Source organism: Hemiscyllium ocellatum, chromosome 2 (genome assembly GCF_020745735.1).
Source record: "Hemiscyllium ocellatum isolate sHemOce1 chromosome 2, sHemOce1.pat.X.cur, whole genome shotgun sequence".
Taxonomy (NCBI): domain Eukaryota; kingdom Metazoa; phylum Chordata; class Chondrichthyes; order Orectolobiformes; family Hemiscylliidae; genus Hemiscyllium; species Hemiscyllium ocellatum.
The window spans coordinates 29,222,700-29,248,064 of record NC_083402.1 but is presented as its reverse complement, the minus strand read 5'-3'; the positions used below and the strand labels follow the sequence as shown (position 1 = coordinate 29,248,064).

General features: G+C 41.1%; 1 protein-coding gene across 5 annotated transcripts in view; it reads left to right on the top strand.

Moving 5' to 3' along the window:
* Positions 1 to 25,365, top strand: part of irf2b (interferon regulatory factor 2b) — a 64,198-nt gene that overhangs the window by 22,439 nt on the left and 16,394 nt on the right. For 4 of the 5 annotated variants that reach the window (XM_060835202.1, XM_060835183.1, XM_060835194.1 and 1 more), the window contains exons 3-4: positions 14,871 to 14,963; positions 21,296 to 21,395. In XM_060835202.1, the coding sequence (XP_060691185.1) occupies positions 14,877 to 14,963; positions 21,296 to 21,395 (187 nt within the window). In that variant the 5' untranslated portion in view covers positions 14,871 to 14,876. The remainder of the gene's footprint in view (positions 1 to 14,870; positions 14,964 to 21,295; positions 21,396 to 25,365) is intronic. The other variant, XM_060835218.1, reaches the window with a different exon arrangement.

Sequence of the window (25,365 nt, the reverse complement as noted above, 5' to 3'; positions counted from 1 at the left end):
CTTCAATTTTATTGGTACAGCTTTCATCCTTTTTTTGACTCTTATTTCATTTAACAATGGTGGCTGCAACCGTTGTGTTTCATTTGTTCTTGGGCTGAGCTTCCAATAGGTATTGGTTCCATCATGGCAACTGTTGACTTGAAGCACTGTGACATTGCCTACCTCAGCTTGTCTGCTGCCAAAACTCCCTATCCTGCCCTTTATACTTTTAGACTCAACTGTTGGTGTTGGACATGTTGCTGTTGTTCACCATTTTCATAAATGATTGGGACTTGGGAATTATTTGTGAATTCTGCTAAGTTGAAAGTTTTATTAATACAAAAGGGAAGACACGAAGATATAGGAAGATGCTAAACTTGCAGAATGAGCACACGGGGTTGACAAAAGAAATTTAGTATCTATAATTGAGAGGTAGTAATTATTGACAGGAAGAAGATGATCGTATGTTCAGGTACAGGAAGAAAAGACCCCAGGCTTTTGAATACAGATACACAAATCATGAAAAGTATGAGTTAAGGCCATAACAAAAGAAAAGACAGGGATTCCTTTTTAGAGGGGTCAAATTGAAATACAGATTGTTCTGTTATAACGCGGATTTCGTTAATACGAATTTGCTCTAAAGCGATTGACGGACTGGGAACACAGTCTAAAGCACATCCTTTTAAAGTGTGTATTGGTTATAACATGATTTTGGCCCCATTAGTTTCAATGCTGCTGCTATTACGCAATTTTCTTATGACATAGGATTGCACTAGAATGGAGCTACTGTGTTATAACAGAACCGACTGTATTGAACTTCGGTTAGACTTCACTTAGTACTGTAGTGCAATTTATTGTATCTTCATGTCATATAAAGGATAGAGTGGCCTTCGAGAAAATGCAAAACAAATCTAATGGATCTGAGAAATTGGGAATGGTGAAACTGACTTGGGCTGTTTTTTTTTTCTAGTGACCAATAGACTAATGGCTGACTTGATAAGCATTTAAGATTATGAATAGGTTTGTAAGATCTGTGCAGAAACAAAATTTCCCATGAAGGTAGAGACCAGAACTAGCGCTGTAACTAAAAGGTTGTTAATAAATTCAAAGGGAATTCAGGAAAAATTCTTGACTGAGAGAGTGGCCAATAGATGGAAAACATTACCCTAAGGAATGCATGGGACGATTGGTGTAAACACACTTTAGGTACAGGTTGATGAATATGTGGTGGTGATGAGGTGAAATTATGGATGGAGGGCTCTGTAGATTAGAAACACCAGCATGGAGCTCTTGGGCTGAATGGTCATTGGTGTCCTGGAATTACAAATTTATGCCAAGTAACAAAGCCAACTGTTTCACTGCTCATTTGACAGACCTCTTACCTTGTACTTTTTCAAATTTGAGGTAATCCAAAACTCCATTGCATGCACTCTAACTTGTTCACCCATCATCTCTTGCTCAGTGACCCACATTGGCTGCTGCCACAATGCCTTATCCTTGTTTTCAGATTTCTCCATTGCCCTATCTCTGCAATCTCCACCAGCCCCTACAGCTCCCCTGGATCTCAGTGTTCTCCAATTCTGACTTGTTGTTCATCCCCAATTTTAATCAACCCACCATTGGTGACTAGGTCTTCAGCTGTGTAAGCTCTGGAATTCTTTCCCTAAACCTTCTTGCCTCTCCACCTCTCTCCTTTTTAAGACGCTTGCCTTTGAAAGTGCTGTATCAGTAGAAGCTGTTACTCTTGTTGTAGTATTGACAGGATATGAAGTACCACATTGATATCCTTAATTAGACCATAGGATATAGGAGCAGAGTTGGACCATTCATCCCATCCAATTTGCTCCACCATTCAATCATGGCTGATAGAATTCTCAGCCCACTCTCTGCCTTCTCCCTGTAACCTTTGATCCCCTTACCAATCCAGAAACTAACTCTCTCTATCTTAAATACACTCAATGACTTGGCCTCCACAGCACTCTGCTACAATTAACTACCCAGTGTCTAAAGAAATTCCTCCTCATCTCCGTTCTAAAAGGTTCTGAGGCTGTTCCCTCGGGACCTAGTCTCTCCTCCTGGAGAAAATGTCTTCTCCACACCCACTCTGTCCAAGCTTCTCAGTATTTTGTAAGGTTTAATGAGGTCCCTCCCCCATCCTTCTAAACTCCACCTAGTATAAATCCAGAGTCCTCAACCACTCCTCATATACCAAGCTCTTTACCCTCAGGATTATTCTTGAAAACCCTCTCTGGATCTCCCTGCAATAATGATTGTATGGTAATGTTGGCAGAGTTGGAGAGCCCTGTCGTAATGCGTATCTCTTTACGATGATGTGACTGTAGACTGAAGCTACTTTTGCCACATCTAGGTTGAACCATCAGGCCTGGCATGAATCTGAATCTGGACTGCTTATCTTCATAATTGACCATTACACCAAGCGTGCAATGTATGTCTGAGGTGGTGTTAACAAATATAACACATCTGGCAGAAAAATTCAAACACCTGACAGAAGAGATGATGTAAATTTGAAAGAAAAATGTTTTTTGCCACATTTTTGAAGCAGATTCAAAGGGGAATTGGAGAAGCACTTGAGCAGAAAACATTTTCAGAGCTATGAGGATAAAGGACCAATTGGATTTTCAATTTTCTCTTTCAAAGAACTAGCACAGGCAGGATTGCGAGCTTCCATGGTTTAACACTGCATGATTCTAAGAGAAAACATAGGAATGTGAAAGAAACCTCTCAATGAAAGTTAAACTGAACTTCAAAATAACCAAGAAAATTCGGAGGAAGGAGAATATTGAAAATGAATAGCAGTGAGGGGGAGGTATGATCTGATTGGAAGCATTGGTCGTATGTAGGAGAGAGAGGAAAGAATAAGCCTTTGAGGCAATTGCTACATTTTAACAATGTATCCAACAGGTCTGATTGAAACTGTTGTGGCAGACAGTCACAAGTGTTGAACCACTTCATAGGCTGAAACTTGGCACTTTTCCTTGTTAGAGGTAGATGTGTTGCAATTTTGGATTCCCCAGCTGCCACAACCAATAAGATGTACTTATCATCTTAAAGATAACAAGCCATGAGCTTCCTGCTTTGTTAATAGAAGTGAACTTCTGTTTCTGAAGTGATTTTTGAAAGTGCTTCTTACAAACGTCAGTGAAATTCTCCATTGCCTTTGATTTCCTTTGATTGTTGTGCCTTTGTCAATACCATGGGGTTGCGATGTTTTATTTGGCTGTACAGAACAAAAGATTGGAACAGACCAAACTAAAGTCTAACGGGTGTATACTGTCACCTAGCCACTGATTCAACACAAGAGTTGTGCCAATCAAAGAATGAAAGAGAGATAGAGTGTTGAGAGTTTATGAAACATTAACCACCGTAAAACATGTAACTCCTAATTTAGGCCATTTAAAAGCTGTTCTAAAGCTACGGTGTTTTATTGGAATATTTGAACATTGTGAATGTAACATTCTTGTGTTGTCTTATGTTAGATCAGGAAAGTGACTGTTTTAACAGCTTGAACTTGGTACTGTTTAACTTCCGACATAGCAACAAATGGTAATTTATAATATGTACGAGCAAATTTATCAGAGGTGATGGTAACTGAGAACATATTCCACGTTCAATGAAAGACGTTTTAAATGCGTGCATTTTCATCACGGATGGGTGAAACCTTCCATATTTCAGTGCCATTTTGGACACCAGTGAATTTTATTTTTTAAAATGGGGAACCTTTGTGCATGTGGAGGTGATATATACTGGTACTAATCACAAAACACAGACATGAATTAGCTATTGAGCAAAATATTTTACCAAGATACAAAAATGAAGCAGAAGTAGGCAGTTTATTTTCTTGAGTATGCTTTGTCAATCAATAAGATCATGGCTGATCTGTTTGTCTTTCAAGTGCTATATTCACATTTATCCCTAATAATCCTTCATTCTCCTGCCAAAAGAACCTGCCTACCTCAATCCTAAAAAGATTCCATGACCCTCACCTCCACTGTCTTCCAAGGTAGATCTTCAAAGATGTACAACTGATACAAACTCAGCTGATGTTGCTACTGGAGAAAAATGGAAAGAACTGCGGATGCTGTAAATCAAACAAAAACAGAGGTTGCTGGAAAAGCTCAGCAGGTCTGGCAGCATCCATGAAGAGAAATCAGAGTTAAGTTTCGAATCCACTTCTGAGGAAGAGTCACCGGACTTGAAATGTTAACTCTGATTTCTCTGATGCTGCCAGACCTGCTGAGCTTTTCCAACAATTTATGTTTTTGTTGCTAGCAGACAAGTCAGATACCAGTCTGAAATCTGTCCTGATAATATGCCATTGTTTTGATGGTTTTAACAAGGTGGTCTCTCACTAAAACATAGGCCCGCAATTTGCAGAAATCCAAATCTGCAATTATAAAAAGTTCGTTACACAAGTGAAATCAGATAAAATAGAATAAACCAAACTATTTCCATGTAGCATAGAATCATAGAATCCTTACAGTGCGGACAGGAGGCCATTTGGCCCACTGAGTCTACATCGATCTTCTGAAGAACATCCCAACCAGACCCATTCCCCCTACCCTATTCCCGTAACTTCACACTTACCATTGCTAATCCACCTAGTCTGCACATCCCTGGACACTGGGGTGATTGTGTTTAGCATATTTAAAGATACAATCCCATTAATCCATAAAGGTGCATTTACATCCACCTTTAAACAAGGAGACTAGAACCGTACACAGTATTCAAGCTGTGATCTCACAAAGTTCCTATATAACTGAAGCATAACATCCTTATTTTTATGTTCAGTTCTTCCTGTGCTAAAGGATAACATTCCAGGAGCCGCCTTGATTACGTGCTGTACCTGCATACTAATGTTTTGTGACTCATGCACTCATATACCTACATCCTTCCATACCTTGGCAGAATGTGGAGGAGAAAAGTGTTCTCTGATTATCCTTTCGATCTCATGGGGACTTCATTAAATGACATGGTTTTGAGTAACTGCATTCAGATGCTTTCACTCTCAAAATACAGTGATTGAAATTTTAATATTAGAAATTGATGCATTCATGTTGGTTTACTGTGCTCTGCTGGCTATGGGAGTTTATTTCAAAGATGTTTAGCAAAACAAAATTGCCTAACTAGTACCAACCCACTAACATGTTGTTTCAGATTGACAGGCATGGTATTATTCCTTTTATTCCTGATGAAGGGCTTTTGCCCGAAACGTCGATTTACTACTCCTCGGATGCTGCCTGAACTGCTGTGCTCTTCCAGCACCATTAATCCAGAATCTGGTTTCCAGCATCTGCAGTCATTGTTTTTACCTAAGCATTGTATTAGTCTATTTCCCCAATACCAAATAAAGTAACTTTGTGTTATGCACTAATGAAAACCCTGTTGATAAATAGATCTCTCAGAATAGAAAGAAAGCATTTGAACATTATATTTAAGACAATATGATATAGGAGCAGAATTTGACCCATCGAGTCTGTCCCACCATTTGATCATGGCTGATGTGTTTCTCAACCCCATTCTCCTGCCTTCTTGCTGTAATCTTTAAATCCTTTACTAACAAGAAGCTATAGCACAAAGTCACTGAGAAGCTTATTAAGTACTTCTTAAAAGTATAGTCACTGCCGTAGCATAGGAAACACAGTTGCCAAATTGCACAAAACAAGGTCCTATAAATGTGTAAAGTCATAGACCTGGAGTTTCTTGCCTCCATCCATATGATGAGAGGAGGGGGTTTGGAAATACTGGACATGACCCGATTCCTGGTTTAAATGTTGGAAGGATGCCTGTAACCTACATTCCCAACCTGCTGAATTCATTGTAGACTCGGCATCTTGTATCCCATCCCTGCAATTTTCAAGGAGTCATGCACTTCCTAGACAAATTGTGAACCATCATCTGGATTCAGGAATCCATTCAAAGGTAAATTTAAAAAGTCTTATCCATACCCTGTATGCCCCATCCACGCTATCTGCCTAGGATGCACCTTTATAAAGAGCAATCATGCAAGATATTTGACAAGAGTTAAAGTACAGTGGAAAAAATTCACAAAATTTGCTTTGACTTCTACTGTTTCTACAGCCTTACAAAAGTTTACATCTCACTGGATCATTATATTAGCAATAATAAAAGCTTTACCCACTCTCAACCTTGGACAAGGGAGATCATTGAAAGAATAATTTATTATAACCCCAAACATTCCTCTGCTGAGTCATAAAGTCATAGTCATACAGCATGGAAACAGACCCTTCGGTCCAACCAGTCCATAATGCATTTTTGAATCTTGGAGCTCAGCCAAGCATTAATCATAAGCCCATCTGAGAACTGTTTCAGCAGAATTAAATTCCCAGAAAGCATGTGATCCATACAACAGTGAGAAATTATCTTGATTTGGACCATGCAAATATAAAATTAGGTTCAGTGGAAATGAGAAATAACAAAGGAACAAAGTCATTGGTGGGAGTGGATTGTAGGCCTCCTAACAATGCTATACTGTAGGAAGGGGAACATCTCAAGAAATAATGGCAGCCTGTAAGAAATGTATTTGCAATACTTGAGGGAGATTTTAGTTTTCGTATGGATTGGACAAATCAAATTGGCAAAAGTAGACTGAGATTTGAGTTCATGGACTGTATTCAGGACTGAAAAAGGCACGAACAAGAATTTAAGTGGAATTTTTATCTTATTCACTCATGGGGTGTTGATATCACTGGCTAGGCTAGCATCTATTGCCCATCTCTCATTACCCTTGAATAGTTGCTTGCTAGGGCAGTTAAGAATCAATAATATTGGTGCGGGGCTGGATTCACATGGAGACCAGACTGGGTAAGGATGGTAGATTTCCTTACTTAAAGGACATTAATGAACCCCAGATGGGTTTTTATGTCAGCGGTTATGTGGTAGAATATCTTTTAATTCAAGACTTTTTTTTTAATAATGGGAGTTTAAAGTTCATTATCTGCCATGATGGGTTTCACACCCTTGACCCCAGCAAGTTAATCTGGATTACTAGTCCTGTAATGTTATAATTAGACCAATACCTTTCATTGTAAGTAGAAAGATAAAATTCCATAGAGGCAGTAGCAGCTGTTTAAGGAGATATTTTATAACTGTCAACAAAAAAGCATTTCATTGAAGGGGAAAAAAAATCCCTTCTAAAAAGATGTCCCATCTGTATAGCTAGCTAAAGAAGTTAAGTATGGTGTAAAATTGAATGTTGAAATTGTACCTGTGTATAATGCTGCAAAGATTAGAATTGGCCCAAAAGACTGGGCAAGTTTTAGAAACCAGCAAAGAATGAGTTTAAAAACAGAGAGAAATTGAAATGTGGGAGAAAACTAGCAAGAAATATAAATGCATTTGCGAAAGCCTTCTGTATATAAAAGGAAGAGAATAGCAAAGATATGTATTCGTCACTTAGAAGTTTAGATTGTGGAATTAATAATAGGAAACAAGGAAATGGCAGAGTGTTTGAGCAAGCATTTTGTATCTGTCTTGACAGTAGCTGACACAGAAAGCAGGCTAAGTATTTAAAAATTGACTTAAAAGGAGGAGGAACTTAATAATTCACAGTTATCAGAGAAAAAGTTTGAGGAAAATGAATAGGATTAAAGACTGGACCTGATGGCCTGCATCTTAGGGTTTTAAGAGAAGGGACTGCAGAGATGGTGCATGCATTGATTGTAATCTTCCAACATTTCCTCGATTCTGGAAAGGTCACAGCAAATTGATGAATTGGAAATATAATACTAAACTTGCTAATAATACAAAGGTAAATTAGAAAACAAATTAGGAGCAGGATATAAAGAATCCTCAAAGCATTACAGATATTTTAAAAATTGGTAACTGGAGTAGCAGGAAAAATCAAAAAGTTATTTAGTTGGAGAGAGGTTATAGAATATAGCCGAGTAAAAGGATCTGGATATTTATAAATCACAAGATTTAGATTAAACTTACAGTGTGGAAACAGGCCCTTCGGCCCAACAAGTCCACACCGACCCGCCGAAGCGCAACCCACCCATACCCCTACATTTACCCCTTACCTAACACTACAGGCAATTTAGCTTGGCCAATTCACCCGCACATCTTTGTGACTGTGGGAGGAAACCGGAGCACCCGGAGGAAACCCACGCAGACACGGGGAGAACGTGCAAACTCCACACAGTCAGTCGCCTGAGTCGGGAATTGAACTCGGGTCTACAGGCGCTGTGAGGCAGCAGTGCTAACCACTGTGCCACCGTGCCGCCCTAAGATGTAAGCATATAGTTGCAGTAAGATATTAGGAAGGTGAATTGAATGTTGGTCTTATTTGCAAGGGAGAAAGAGTATAAAAGTAGGGAGATTTTCCTCTGACTGTGGCTAAGATTACTGAGACATCACTGAGAATAGTATATGAAACTCATGAACTTTTCACGTTTTTTCATTTAGTTCAGGGGATGTTGGGAGTTGTTGGTTGGGTCAGCAGTTATTAATAACAACAAAAACAGAATTTGCTGGAAGCACTCAGCAGGTCTAGCAGCATCTGTGGAGAGAAATCAGAGTGAATATTTCAGGTCGAGGGATCCTCGGAACTGCCCAACAGTTATTATCTATCCCTAGTTGCTGTTGATAAGGTGGTGGTGAGCTGCCTTCTTGAACCACTGCCATCCATTGCTATAACAAGGAAGGAAGGGACTTCTGGGATTTTGACCCAGTGACAGGGAACTGCAATTTATTTCCAAGTCAGGATGGTGAGTGACTTGAAGGGGAACTTACATGTAATGGTGTTCCTGTATATCTGCTGCTTTTGTCATTCTAGATGGTACTGGTCAGGGGTTAACAGGTGCTGTTAAGGAGCCTTGCAGAATTTCTGCAGTGTTTTTTATAAATGGAACACCACTGCTACTGAGCCTCCATATGGAGGGAGTTTTCTTTTGTGGATATGAATGTTTTTGGAGCTGTCAGCCAGCTAAATAGGGAGCATTCTGCTTTGATGATTCAGTGGCTATGTTACTTATTGCAGCATTCCTAGCCTCTGAACTGTTTTTGTAGCCACATTAATTATTTGCTTAGTCCCTTGCTGTAACACCCTTCAGGATATTGATAATGTGGGAACTAGTGATGGTAATGCCATTGGTTGTCAAGGGGTGACGGTTAGATTTGATCTTGTTGGAATGGTTATTTCCTGGCAATTGTGTAGTGCCGATGTTAGTTGCCACTTGTCAGCCAGGCCTAGATATCGTCCAGGTAATGCTGTATTTGGACATGGACTGCTTTAGTATCTGAGGATTCATGAATGATGCAGTCATTGGTTAGACCTCACTTGGAGTACTGTGAACAAGTTCTGGACACCTTAAGATGGATGTATTGACCTTGGAGGAAGTACAGTGTAGGTTTATACAAATGATATCTGGGCTTCAGGAGTTTAGTTATAAGGAGAGTTTGTATAAATTAGGCATGTTTTCTCTTGGACATTGGAGATTAAGGGATGATCTGATCAGAGTCTTCAGGTTATTAACAGGTTAGATTAAGCTAAACTGGGGATTCCAGAACAGGGAGCATAGCCTTAAAAATTAGGCCTAAATCATTCAGGAGCGATATTAGGAAGCACTTGTACACATAAAGGGTGGGAGATATTCAGAACTCTCTTCCACAAATGGCAGTTGTTGCTCAATCAGTTGTTTAATTTTAAATTGAAGATAGATAAATTGTTATTAAGGAAATGACTAAAAGATACCAGCCAAGGAAAGGATCAGCCATTATCTGAATGGCAGAATAGGCTCTGGAGGCTGAATGGCCGCCTCCTGTTCCTGTGTTCCAATGCATTTGCCTTGGAGCAAAGTGATATCCAGGAGCTCTCATACACTGTAGCTGTAACTCGTCACCAGTCCTGCCATCCTTAACGTGTTCTAGTTAAATACTCAATTATGTTATTCAGTTATATCTTTACTTATGTTTATGCATTTTGTTAATGCTAAATTGTTTTGAAACTGCATACACCTCTAGTACCTACCTGATATGCACCAAATAATTAGTCTGTTCTCCTGTAGCAGAGTAAGCTCCAATTCCTAAAGTCTGAAAAAGCTAGAAAGAATGAAGGCAAATGATTACTGCTTTCCTTTTCTCCGAGCTCCCTTAATCACCCAATTCCTAGCACTATTTCTTGCACAAGACGTGGGCTGGGGTGAATTCTCCTCACAGGTGGAAGAATGGTACAGTAAACCATTGTACCAGCTCCTTCCCTCACTCAAAGTGAATTTATTTGGAACTTGTCACGTTATCACCGTAAAGGTTAATCAGTTTCCGTTGCAGTTATCATTGAATAGTGTATTTACTTTCTTTTTTGGTGATGCGATAACAAATGAAAAGAAATAAAAGTAGTGCAAGCTGACAGTGCAGTAAATACTTTATGGTTGGATGTTGTTCAGGATCCTATGGCTGATTTTCTATGATTTTAGCTCTGTTTCTTTTTAATATATACCTTTCTGTTTCGATCTCCAGAGACCAACATCTCTGATCTAATTTGTTTTAGTACTCCCTAAGTCCCTATGACTCTAGAAGCACAGATAAGCTATAATTGCAGCTTTCAATTAGCTTATGATTGTACACCTGTACATTTTAGTCTTCCTTTTGGTAGTGAAGATGGAAATATTGACTTGCAAAATGACAGATTAATTTCCATGGTGTCTGACGAAGGCTGATTTTAAGGCTAAATTTAAACAACCTGTGGTATTATAACCAGACTCAACTTTGGTGTCTGACTTTGTCATTATAACCTGGTTACTTGTGTGTTTAAAAAACAGGAAAGCTTTGATAGGGAATAAAAATTAGAGTGGTGCTGGAAAAGCACAGCGGGTCAGGCAACATCTGAGGAGCAGGAAAATCGACGTTTCGGGAAAAAGCCCTTCATCAGGAATAGAGGCAGGGTGCCTGTGGAGTGGAGATTTTCCTGCTTTTTGGATGCTGCCTGACCTGCTGTGCTTTTCCAGCACCACTCTAAACTTGACTCTAATCTCCAGCATCTGCGGTCCTCACTTCTACCTAGGGAAGAAAAAAATTACTGATTCCAAATTAGTGTTTCGTTATCACAAGTCACATCACTCAAGTGAACTGATAACGAAAATTAGTCTTAATTTCTGGACATTTCATCCAAGCATACCTCAGCAGATTATACTTTGCGCTGTCGATTTTGTGTAACCTGTAAGCATTTCAGGTGTCCTGTGTTTGGAACCATTGTTTCGTTGTCTGAGGAAACACTGTTTCCTGCATCAATAGAAATTACTGCAAGCATGGCAATGTAAAGGAAAACTTGAAATGTGAAACAAAATAGGAAATGCTTCAAATCTTCGAGCCAGTCAGCATCCAAAATAAGAAAAATAGGATGCATGAACAAAGCTTGCGTGCCTGTGGTCAGGAGAATCGAAATGGTCTACTTTATGCACTTGTTTTTCTGGGACTGAGTAGTTGTGATGAAAGCCAATCAGGAACTGTACTGCTCACAATTTCCAGGATAGGGGAAGAAGCTGTAATTGCAAAATAGGCTTCAAAACAAGCTTAGTAGTGATGATTTCCCTGAGTCATCCAAACATGGGTGGAGGTTTCTTCTTATCCATAGCGATTAATGACGGACAAATTTTCTCCTTCCATGCATGTCCACTCAAGGATTATGGAGCTACTTTAAATATTTAAAGTGAAATAAATTTATGTTCTACCGAGTAAAATATGGAACAAGACCTGTTTGCAAAGTCTATCAATGTTCAGGACATAAATAACCCCCTTCCACTCCACTTTTTCTCAGCACTTCTATTTATAGCTCTTGTAGGTGCACATTTTAGTAATAGGGTATAATTTGAAGTTTAATTTATATGTTATGATCTGTGAAAAGGGATGCCAATTTTGAAATCCCAACTGTGACATCAGATTTCTGGGAAATCAGGCTGTGATTTCAGGTTGCTAAGGAAATGCACGCTGATTGGGGGCGGGTGTGTGGGCGATGTTCCCCCCAGGGATTAAATTTTGTCAGGTAGTCATGGCAGGCAGTTTATGAGGATCCATGTCTGTAAGACTGCTGATAAACAATGGAACCTGCAACCTGGGGGTTCAGCAGCTTGGGAAAGTAAAATATCGCTATTGTTTTTGTATAGTTGGCCATAGCGTGTACAGAGATGTTATCGAGTGGTCAGATAATGAATCTCCACCATCAGTACTGTTGTGAGCTGGACTAAATAAGTGCTACAGAATAGTGGCGTTTTGTTGTTGAATATATCTATAGAATTTGGATAAAGTAAAACTAGGAGACCTAGGGTAGAATTGTCCCCTTCCTGGTGTTGGTGAGAACGGGAAATAATTGAGGGTGAGTTTGCCCTGGAGATAATCCCGCCCCTTTGAAACCTCTACATTTAAGTACTGGGGGAGAAGATCCATGGGTGACTTTCTTGACTTCGATAGCTGATTAATGACAACTTTAAGGACCTCAACTTCCCACCTCCCCTGTTTCCTGCTTCTCAGGCAGGTGTACAAGATGGATAGTTTGCCAGCCAGGGTGACCTGTCTGCCAGTATTGCCTGGAGGTGGAGATTGGGTTCCAGGGCCCTCAGTTGAAGGCCTGGATGGTGGACAAGGAGGTAAATGCCATTCCTCTACCCTTTTCCTGAGCCACAAGAGCCACTCTCACCACATCCCTTATCTCAAGAGAAGAAGGAAAAAACACTTTGGCCCTGGCTATTGGTCCTTAGGACTCAGAAGCTGTTGGCCTTTGGCTTCAGTTCCTTCAGTGTCATTGGGTCAAAACTGCACTTGTCAAGCCATGAATACTGGGGCCCCAAGAGCAGATTGGAGGTTGGGAATTCTGCCATGTGTAACCCACCTCTTGATTCCCCACAACCACAAGGAGTGTAATGGAATACTGCCCACTTGCCTAGATGGATGCAACTCTAACAACACTAAAAAAAACTTGAAACATCCATGTCTCATCAGCCCGCTTGATCAGTAAAACACCCACAAACATCACTCCCACCACCACCAACACTCAAATGAAGCAGTCTGCTCATCTGCAAGCTACCCTGCAGAATTTCAGCGCAACTCCTTAGACAGCACCTGCCAAATCCATGACCGTTACCACGTTGAAGTACAAGGACACTAGTATGTGGGAACCATCCAAATGGTGTAACATCCTGATTTGGAAAGATATTGCTTCTCAAGAGCAACTAGGGATTGGCAGTAAATGTTGGCCCAGTCAACACCATCTGTATTCCATGAGCAATTTTTTAAAAAAGCTTTAATGCATCCCTCAGGAATTGCCAATGATCTTGTTATTTAAAGCAACAAGGACATGTACACTTATTCTTAACTCAGCAAATCAGGAGACAGGTATTCTTTGGTTCATTTTTCATGGTGGTCCCTGTCCCTTGACCAATCAGAGGCAATCCTAGTTTAGATTTGAACAAAACTTGGCAGTTAACTGTCAGTATTCATCTATCTGGCGCATTGCCCGTGGCCATGCATTCTAACAATCAAAGTTCATCTATTAACCACTCAGCACTCACTCCTTATAGAATAAAAAAAGTTATTTCCCCTCCACAATGGTATTTCATGCAAATTATCCTGATGAGAGCAAGTCAAAAGGCTTTGATTCAATGTCCTTTTTCAGCAAAGTTTAACATCTTTATCACTAAATGATGATATCTACCTTTGTTGTATCGGCTATGTAAATCAGTTATTTTGTAATTCATAGTTTGTATTGAATATAATTTACCAGTTAATTCTTGCTTAATTTACATTGATTTTGGTTTGATTCTTTGAGTAAAAGTTATAAAAAGTGAAATCTTGGCACTGTTGGGGCATAATGGTGGTGTCCCTATCTCTGGGCTGGGATCTAGTCCTGTCTGTAACATATGGATGTCACAATATGTCTGAAAAGGTTTAAAAGATTTAAAAATTAAAACTCATCCATTAGTTTTTCGCATCAAGGTTGCTTGATAAATGTCCTTTTTGAGTTTGTTGATTCCATGTGAATAGCTCTTCTGAAATGAATCTAACTATTCCTATCAAAACCACATCAGTCTTTGGAAAGGAATGCTGCAAATGTGTTGCTGGTCAAAGCACAGCAGGTTAGGCAGCATCTCAGGAATAGAGAATTCGACGTTTCGAGCATAAGCCCTTCATCAGGAATAAGAGAGAGAGAGCCAAGCAGGCTGCGATAAAAGGTAGGGAGGAGGGACTAGGGGGAGGGGCGATGGAGGTGGGATAGGTGGAAGGAGGTCAAGGTGAGGGTGATAGGCCGGAGTGGGGTGGGGGCGGAGAGGTCAGGAAGAGGATTGCAGGTTAGGAGGGCGGTGCTGAGTTGAGGGAACCGACTGAGACAAGGTGGGGGGAGGGGAAATGAGGAAGCTGGAGAAATCTGAATTCATACCTTGTGGTTGGAGGGTTCCCAGGCGGAAGATGAGGCGCTCCTCCTCCAGCCGTCGTGTAGTTGTGTTCTGCCGGTGGAGGAGTCCAAGGACCTGCATGTCCTCGGTGGAGTGGGAGGGGGAGTTAAAGTGTTGAGCCACGGGGTGATTGGGTTGATTGGTTCGGGCGGCCCAGAGGTGTTCTCTGAAGCGTTCCGCAAGTAAGCGGCCTGTCTCACCAATATAGAGGAGGCCACATTTTTGGAAAGGAATGGGAAGGATCTAAATGTATTAATGAAATCACTTAAGAATCATTGGGTTCTACTGTCAAATCCCTTCTTTGCAACCACTGTACCAGTGGATTCCCTTTGATTTGTAGGGAAAAAGACAGTCTTCCCTTTTGTCGCTTCAGTTTTCCTTCCCAACAGGAAGAGCAATGCTTTACAGCAGATACCTTAAGCACTACTTAAGTACTGAGCACCTCTCCTGCTTTCCATTTTATTGTAGGTGGCAATGCCAGTGGAGAGAATGCGTATGCGTCCATGGCTAGAAGAACAAATAAATTCAAATAAAATACCTGGTTTGAAATGGCTAAATAAGGTAAGGACTCCAGTATATTCAGAAAGCCAATGCAGATTTAATGCCATGGAAAAACCTCTTTGATTTATCCAAACAATTTCTTGTGTTTGAAGCTGCAGTAGGATCCCACTATTTTATTGTGGAGGTAAAGATAGTCTGTTGAGACTGAGAGAGTGAGTCACCTGTCGTGTTTTTCTTTAAAGTGCCAGATTGAGAGACTAATTCAGGAATTATCCATATGCTGAGGTCCTGTTGGCCCTGTCTTTGGAAATTACATTCCCAGTATAACTCCAATTCCATTGCACCATTCCACTGCACCAGTCTCTGAGAATCTCCTCAGCTCTTGCTACCAGTGGTGGTTACATCTCCAGCAATTTGTTCCAGTGTTCTTCCAACATATCTTCTTTAATGCTTGCTTAAGGCCCACTATTGGCTAACAGTTTTTTTTCACCCCACCCTAATCATTGACTTGTTTATTTTTCCTTTGAATTGCCTTTGGTTTTTTTCTCTGCATTGAAAGTACAGTCATCATTTGCGCATTATAGCAATTGATGAGTGATCAATCACAGCCTTAATTTAGAGAGGAAAGTGCTAAGAGTTTTGCACTGTTCCACGTTTTCCTCCAATCTTTACAATGTGCTCTGAGGCTGCCCAAGTGCATAGCTCATTACCCCAGCATTTACACTTGGGATCTTGCCTTGCATTTGTTTGGCACTCATTGCTGCCGCATCACCGTCGATGCATCTTCATTGCCTGTCTGCTGCTGGAACCTGAGCATCTCCTGCCAGTCAGCTTGATCCCCATCCCTATCTCCCACTGTCCTACTCAACAAAACATGTCTGCCCTCTCTTGGACTTGCATTATAAAAATATTATTTACTGCAATTCTATTTCGTTACCTGATCCCCAAGGTGAACCTCTCTTGGGTGTCTTTTTTTCTCTTGGTATATTGGCATTTGAAGTCTCACCAGCTCAATGATTGTTCTCACTATGTGCGTCCCTTTGACATGCATACCACTTCTTACAAAGTCTCGGAGACACTGGCGCAAAAATCATGGACCTCGTATATCTCTAACAAAAGGCAGGAAATGCTAGAAACACTTGAGGGGGGAAAGAGAAACGGAAAAAAACGCCTTGTGATGCTTCATTCGAACTGTACTAATATCGAAATGCATGGATTTTAAGTATGTTCGGAGGCAGGGAAAAGGTGATAGGTAAACGGTAAAATAGAATGTGTCTGTGAAAGATTATGAGTGATTTATCCGAGAGATCTAGAATAGTATAGCACAGAAGGAGGCCATTTAACTCATTGGGTGTGGCTGATATTTCAAGAAACAATCAAGCTAGTCCCAACCTCCTCTTTTGCCATTTCCGTAAAATTGTTTCTGCTTCAAATTATTCAATCCCCTTTTGAATGCTCCTGTTGAATCTGTGTCAACCAATCTGTCAGACTGTGCATTCCAAATCCTAGCCACTCATTACATCAGAAAGTCCTCATGTTTTTTCTGCTCCTTTTGCAAATAATCTTAAATCTGTGCCCTCGATAACAGAGCTTCAGAGTTTTTTTTAAAATTGTATCTCAGGCCTTCAACATTTTAAACATCTTCATCAAACCTTGACCTTGTAACTAAGTAGAGCAACTTCATTTTCTCCATACTTTGATCCCTCATTCCCTGGAGTCTCCTAGTAAATCATAGTTGTAACCACCCCACAACCTTTACACCTAATTGGACCTGTTACACCAGAGGTGGTTCAAATTGAGTTGTGGGTTCAGAAAAGATTTACAAGATGTTGTCAGAGTGAGGATTTGAGCTACAGGGAGAGGCTGAATAGGCTGGGGCTGTTTTCCCTGGAGTGTCAGAGGCTGAGGGGTGACCCCATAGAGATTTATAAAATCATGAGGGGCACGGATAGAGTGAATAGACAACGTCTTCTCCCTGGGCTGGGGGAAGTCCAGAACTAAAGGGCATAGGTTTACGGCGCGAGGGGAAAGATCTAAAAGGGACCTAAGGGTAACTTTTCACAGAAGGTGGTGTCTGTTTGGAATTAGCTGCCAGAAGAAGTGGTGGAGCATTTAAAAGGCATCTGGATGAGTATATGCATAGGAAGGGCTTAGAGGGATATGGACCAAATGCTGACAAATGGGACTAGATTAGATTGGGATATCTGGTTGGACTGAATGTCTGTTTCTGTGCTGTACATCTCTATGACTCCATGACTTATAAAGCTCAAGATTCTAAATGCTTTATTAACTGGTTTGTTAAATTGAGTAAAATTGATAAATTGCAACAATAGTGAAGTTTTTGGAAAATAAGAACTCATGGTGTTATAGATAACTTATTAACACGGATAGAAAACTAAATGACAAATGGGAAGCAGAGAGTAGGCAAAGATGGATCGTTTTTAGTTTGGCAAAATGTTACAAGTGGTCTGCTCCATGGAGCGGTACAGGGGGATTCCTGCTGTTTACAATTAATATGAAGGACCAGATGAAAGGAAGGAAGAAATTTGTTGATGGCAAAAAGACAGGTAGAAAAAGGAATTATGAAAGGACTGTAAAAAGATAGATTTTGCGAGTGAGCAAAGATTTGGCAAGTGGAGTATAATGTGAGAAAATATTAAATTGTTGATTTTGGCAGGAAGATTGAAAGAAAGTGTGATATATAAATAGTGAAAGATTACAGAGCTCTGAGACACAGAGGAAATTGGGTGTCCTAATGTGTGATTCACAAAAGGTTAATATGCAGTTGCAGCAAGTAATTGGGAATGCTAATAGAATGTTAATCATGTATGGCAAGGGAATTGGATACAAAAGTAAGGAAGTTATGCTCCACTTGGGAGACTACAGCTGAAATACGGTTGGTCACCTTATTTATGTAATTATATAAATGCGTGGCACCACTTCAGAGAATGTTTACGAGTAATACCCGAAATGGATGAATTGCATTATGAGGAAAGATTTCACGGGCTAGGTTTTTATCTGTTACTGTTGAGAACAGTAAGACTCTTTGGAACTCTCTTGTTATCGATAGGTCGTCTTTGTGAGACTGTAAGTTAAAGGGCGTGTCAGAGTCCTGCCTCTTGTGCTCAAAGTGGTTAAGAATTGGCAGTTCAGTCACTTAAATAACCAAGGTAGAAGCTTGTGACTTTGAGGAATATCTTTATCAAATTGAGGGACAGTTGACAATTAAAACAAAATGTTTACAGTCAAAGAGCTGATGGGGAAGGAAAATCTGACAAAGAGAGGAATGTTCCTCAGCCTGGGAATATGATGAAGGAAGATGTAGACTCTAAGGGGCAGGACTTGAATCCCAACATCATTGTAGGGAGACCTCCAGCACAAACTGCAGGTAATACCTCCTTCACCTGAAGTGACTCTGGTACAGCCAGGCACTATTACCAGTACATGCTGCTGAGAGAAATTGGAAACAGTGGTAGAAATCTAAATTTGTTATACTCAACATTAAAAGGCTGGAAAGTTCTGGCCCATTTCTGACCCCTCAGCTTCACTTCTGGTATAGTTTTTGCTGGTGTATGCAGAAAGAGCTTTGGAATTTTAGCCATGAAAGGTTTAAGGAGAAATTAAGATAAATATTGATGATGAGACTGAGCTGTCAACAAAGTTCTGTTTCAGAGTATGTGCTGGAAAAGCACAGTAGGTCAGGCAGCATCCAAGGAGCAGGAGAATCGACAGTGGGAATGAGCTGATGGGAATGCTCATTTCTGTTGAAGGGCTTATGCTGCTCCTCCGATGCTGCCTGACCTGCTGTGCTTTTCCAGCACCACACTCTCGACTCTGATCTCCAGCATCTGAAGTTTTCACTTTCTCCTGTGAGAGTGTGCAGCTTGTCCAGTCCAAGTTAGCTATTATTTTCTACAAGGGAATTCTATTATATTCCCAATTCCTCTGAGAGGGGATTCAGTGATTGGGAGTGGATGGGGAAGAAGGTCATAGGAATTTCCCTGATTCTTGAAAGTGGGAGGGCTGGAACAGTGGTGGTAGGCTACATCGGGAAGACTCCCTGATACATTCTCACGGTCAGGGATGTCTGCGGGGTGGGGTAGGGGTTTGGAGGGAAGCAAGATTGGGATGGAGATCACTGTTCAGAGCAGGCAGCAATTTAACATAGTGGAACCCACATAGGCATGGATTTGTGGCTCGGCTAATTTCCTCCATAATGGGACTACAGACTGAAAAGGTTTCCCCAACCACCCACTCCACCGAGGGGGGGGGGGATATGATTTTTCTGGAGGGGACTCTGTTCTGTGAGACTTGCCGACATTGCCCCTCACTATTTAGCTTCCTCTTCTGAGGATGTCTCCATGTTGAGGCAGCCTCATGGTTTCTGACCTGAGACCTATGGGGTTAGACTGATGGGACGGAGATCCCACTGGCCTTGTTGGATGGTATGTGACAGCTCATTGGGGACTATCTCTCAGAAGATTTCTGAGTCAGTCTCGCTGCCACAAGTGTAGGCTTAGTCCTTCCCCCATTTGTTCCTGATGTAGGGGTCTCTTAAGGTTCTGTTGGTAAAGCAGCCTAACCCTTCCATAGAAGCTGACCCAACATTCCTAGATTTCCTCAGCAGAGACAGTTGTGGATCTATAAAGGTGAAAGGCCACAGTCCCACCCGACCATAGAGCTGCTCTCCCATTATCGAGCGACAACTCTTGGTGGTTTAACCTGAGGGCCACCGTGCCTCAGGCAAGGGGAAGGGTTGAGAAGGAGAGTCCTCTGTGGTAACTTCAGCTGACGTTGCAAGTCAGCCATTCAGCCAGCTGAGCTAACCGGCTCTGAGTGGATTAATAGGAATTGTGTGAATACCTTGGCCACCGTGCAGGTTTAAGTACACGAAATGTCTAGTAGGAAGAACACTGGAGACATTTGGCCTCACGTTGGCTGTTTTCTATTACATTGTGTTGTTGAGCACAGGATCACTGTGATCATATAACACTTCAAGCAGACCGTAATAGAGAAAACCGATAGGAACAACCATTATGCCTCCAGAGCCATGAATACTCTGGGTTATAAGTGACATACATTAGAGAGACACTTCTGCCCTAACAATGAAAGGCACTGCATGCTCTTTGCATTGTTTCCAAGGGAGATTTATCAGTTATACCTTTTGCTGATGTTATGTATTTGGTTGCTCAGAAGAGATGAATGATCTTTAGCAGATCTTTTCAAAGTTGCCACCTTTGAGTGGCAAGTTTCCCACCTTCATAGATTATACAAGATTAAAGGTATTATACAAATGCACATTGTTGAGCATTTGTAATAACAGGTGTAGCATGATTAGTCAACTTCCTGTTGTTCAGAGGATGTTTTGTGTGTCAGGCCAAAGCTTCTCACATCCACAAGTTGTAGTGGTGACTCAGTACTAAATTGCAGAATTACAGGATGAATGATCGCATTGTTTGCAGTAGATTCTCTCTGCTGATTAAACACACACCTCAAAGTCAGGCTTTGAACTGCCAAAGCATTTGAAAATATAACAAGACTACTATCGTGTATTTATTTATTTATAGAAACATGTTAGGTGTTACATTTTGGCAAGGTACCTCAGGTAAGGACTTGGTAGGGTCCAGGGAGCGATTTCAAGCAAAGAGATCTTGGGGTGTAGGTTCGTAGTTCCTTAGAGTCACAGGTAGCTAGGGTAGTGATGACGGTGTTTGGTACACTTGCCTTTATTGCTCAGTGCATTGAATACAGGATTTGGGCTGTCATGTTGTGGCCTTACAGGATATTGGTTGGGTCACTTTTGGAATACTGCTCCGATTCTGATCTTGCTACTGTAGGAAGGATGTTGTGAAACTATAAAGGGTGCAGGAAAGATTTACAAGGAGTTTGCTGGGATTAGAGGGTTTAAGCTACAGGGAGAAGCTGAGAAGGCTGGGGCTATTTTCCCTGGAGCGTGAGAGGCTGAGGGGTGAATTGTGGGAGTACCTTCATCACAATCTGCAATAGGAGGAGGCCAGTTACCACTTTCTCAATGGTAACTGGAAATATACTAGAACAATACATGCCAAGAACGCCCATGCCCTGAGAAATTATACTTTTAAAAAAATGTTTGATGATAGTTGTGTTGTTCATATAATGAGCTGAAAATGTGTTGCTGGTTAAAGCGCAGCAGGTTAGGCAGCATCCAAGGAACAGGAAATTCGACGTTTCGGGCCAGAGCCTGATGAAGGGCTCTGGCCCGAAACGTCGAATTTCCTGTTCCTTGGATGCTGCCTAACCTGCTGCGCTTTAACCAGCAACACATTTTCAGCTCTGATCTCCAGGATCTGCAGACCTCACTTTTTACTTGTTCATATAATGGCCTTAAATTAACTATGGTGTTACTTTTCTAGGAGAAGATGATTTTTCAGATTCCATGGATGCATGCTGCTCGACACGGATGGGATGTGGAGAAGGATGCTCCTTTATTTAAGAATTGGGCTGTTCATACAGGTAGATAAATACAAGTGGACCCATACATTCATAAATTAAAAGCAAAAACAAGTTGGGAATAATCAATTAAAGTCATTGAAATACATTTTATGTTGATAATTTGGGAATTGTTTTCTCAACAAAAATAATGCTTTCAGAGCTACCAGCCATCTTTCCCCAGTTAGGAGGGTGGAAATGTGGTCAAACTGTAATCAAACCATGTGAGTGAGAAAGTTAATTACTCTCAGTGGAGAAACTCAGTGAAATAATATCTAACAGACTCCGAAAACATGATGGCAATTACAAAAAAATGCTGGACTAGCCAGTGAGGCTTTTGTGCCATAAACGATTTTTTAAAAAATGCTCTGGCTGAAATTGTACAAAATCACAGAACCATTGAATCAGAGAATTATTACAGTGGAGAAAGAAGCTACCCAGCCTGTCAGCTCAGTGTTGGCTCTCAACTAGAGCAGCTCACCTAGTCCCACTCCCCTGCCCTCTCCCTATAGTCCTGCATAATCCTGTTCAGATTCCTTTCCTACTGCATCTTGGGAGCCAAGATTGAATTTGCTTCCACTCCACCCTCAGGCAATGTATTCCAGATCCAATCACAATATTTGTAAAAAGAAAAATGCTTCCTTTTTTTTTCTCTGAGGAACTCCCTTCCTCAAAAGGCACTGAATGCAGAATCTTTAAATATTTTTAATGCAAAGTTAAATCGATTCTTGATTACCAAAAGGATGAAAGATTATCGCAGAAATGGGCAAATGACTGGTTGAGGTTGAAATCAGATCAGCCATGTTCTTGTCTGAATGGTGGAGCAGGCTTGAAGGGCTGAATGGCCTACTCCCGCTCCTTATTATATGTTTTTATGCTCACATCGCTGTTGTTTCTTTTTTCACTCACCTTCTCTATGAGTCCCTCTAATCCCTGACCCTTTCAACATTCAGAATAATTTCTCCCTGTTTCTTCTGTTGACACCCTCATGACAATGAATGCCAAATCTCCTCTCAACATTCTCATTAAGGAGATCAACACCAGTTTCTTCTACCTAATTACGTAAATGAAGTCCCTTATCTCTGAGAGCATTCTAATAAACCTTTATTGCACATATCCTTCTTAACGTGCATTGGCTAGAACTAAACACCAAACTCCAATTGAGGCCAAACCAGGGATTTGTTAAAGTTCTCCACAACTTCTTTGGTTTCATATTCCATGTTTCTATTTGTAAAACGCAAGACCAATATGATTTTTTAAAAAAAAAATGTTTTAAAGACCAGCACAGCCTGGCACCTGAGTATTAGATATTTCAAAGTAAGAGTTAAGTACTGACGCTGTATGAGCTGATGCCTGTTTTCGTGAAAATCAGAAAGAAAGTAGAACATTTGGGTGAATTTTCCAAGGGAATGTGTATGTAAACATAATGGGTTCAGGAAAAAAACACTGGTGAGTTTTAGAGATAAACTAGGAATTAATTAATTTTGTATAAATTAATAGAAAATAATCATGACTTGCTTGTGTCAGATGCCTCATCACTATTTTAATAAAAGTGGTAACCATTAAATAAAGAAAGAACAAAGAAAATTTACAGCCCAGGAACAGGCCCTTCAGCCCTCCAAGCCTCAGCCAATCCAAATCCACTGTCTAAACCTATCACCCAATTCCTAAGCATCTGTATCCCTCTGCTCCCCACCTACTCATGTATCTGTCCAGATGTGCCTTAAATGAATCTACCGTGCCTGCCTCTACTACCACTGCTGGCAAAGCATTCCAGGCACCTACCACCCTCTGTGTAAAGTACTTGCTGCGTGTATCCCCCATAAACTTTTCACCTCTCACCTTGAACACATGACTTCTCGTTGTTGAATCCCTCGTCCTGGGAAAAAGCTTATCTCTATCTACCCTGTCTATACAAAGAACAAAGAAAATTTACAGCCCAGGAACAGGCCCTTTAGCCCTCCAAGCCCGAGCCGATCCAAATGTACTGTCTAAACCTGTCGACAGGTCAATTCCTAAGCATCTGAATCTCTCTGCTCCCCACCTACTCATGCATCTGTCCAGACACATCTTAAATTAATCTACCATGTCTGCCTCTACCACCACTGCTGGCAACGTGTTCCAAACGCCCACCACGCTCCGTGTGAAGTACTTGCCGCGTGTATCCCCCTTAAACTTTCCACCTCTCACCTTGAAAGCGTGATGTCTCGGTATTGAATCCTTCACCCTGAGAAAAAGCTTGTCTCTATCCACCCTGTCTATACCCTTCATGATTTTGTAAAGCTCAATCAGGTCCCCCCCCCCAATCTCCTTTTTTCTAGTGAAAAAAAACCTAACCTACTCGACCTCTCTTCGTAGCTAGCACCTTCCATACCAGGCAACATCCTCGTAAACCCTCTCTGCTCTCTCTTCAAAGCATCCACATCCTTATGGTAATGTGGTGCCAAGAACTGTACACAGTATTCTAAATGTAGCTGAACCAATGTCTTGTATAATTTTAACATGACTTGCCAGCTCTTATACTCAATACCCCGTCCGATGAAGGAAAGCATACTATGTGCCTTCTTGACCACTCTATCCACCTGTGCAGCAACCTTCAGGGTACAATGGACCTGCACTCCCAGATCTCTCTGCCCATCAACTTTTCTCAAGGCTCTTCCATTCATTGTATAATTCACTCTAGAATTAGACTTGCCTAAATGCATCACCTCACATTTATTTGGATTGAAAGCCATCTGCCACTTTTACGCCCAACTCTCCAGTCTATCTATATCCTCTTGTATTCTCTGACAGTCCCTTATGCTTTCTGCTACTCCACCAATCTTTGTGACATCTGCAAACTTGCTGATCATACCAACAGTGCCCTCTTCTAGATCAGTTATGTATATTACAGACAACAGTGGCCCCAATACTGACCCCTGTGGAACACCACTGGTCATCTTTCTCCATTTCGAGAAACTCCCTTTAACTACTACTCTCTGTCTCCTGTTGCTCAACCAGTTCTTCATCCACCTAGCTAGAAACCCTGCACACTATGTGACTTCAGTTTCTCCATTAGTCTACAATAGGGAACCTTAGCAAACGCCTTACTAAAGTCCATGTATATGACATCAACAGCCCTTTCTTCTTCTAATAACTTGGTCACTTCCTCGAAGAACTGTATCAAGTTAGCAAGGCACGATCTCCCCCGCACAAAACCATGTTGTCCATCACCGATAAGCTCATTCCTTTCCAAATATAAATAGATCCTATCTCTCAGTACCCTCTCCAGCAACTTCCCCACCACCGAAGTCAGGCTCACTGGCCTGTAGTTACCTGGAGTATCGCTACTACCCTTCTTGTACAGGGGGGCAACATGAGCAACCTTCCAGTCCTCCGGCACGTCACCTGTATTTAAGGATATCACAAAGATATCTGTCAGGGCTCCAGCTATTTCCTCTCTCGCCTCCCTCAGCAATTGGGGATAGATCCCATCCGGTCCTGGGGATTTGTTCACCTTAATAACCTCTAGCATACCCAACACATCTTCCCTACTTATGCCAATGTGATCCAGACTAATCAAACTTCTGTTCCTAATCTCAAGGTCCATCATGTTCCTCTCCTCAGTGAACACTGATGCAAAGTAATCATTCAGAATCTCACCCACTCTCTCAGGTTTGGCACACAGCCTTCCTTCGTTATCTTTTAGTGGACCAATCCTTTCTCTAGTTACCCACTTGCTTCTTATATAAGAATAATACCCTTCATGATTTTGTAGATCTCAATCAGGTCCCCCCTCAATCTCCTTTTTTCTAATGAAAACAATCCTAACCTACTCAACCTCTCTTCATAGCTAGCACCTTCCATACCAGGTAACATCTTTGTAAACCTCTTTGCATCCTCTCCAAAGTGTCCACATCCTTTTGGTAATGTGGCGACCAGAACTGTACACAGTATTCCAAATGCAGTCAAACCAATGTCTTGTACAATTTTAACATGACCTGCCAGCTCTTAT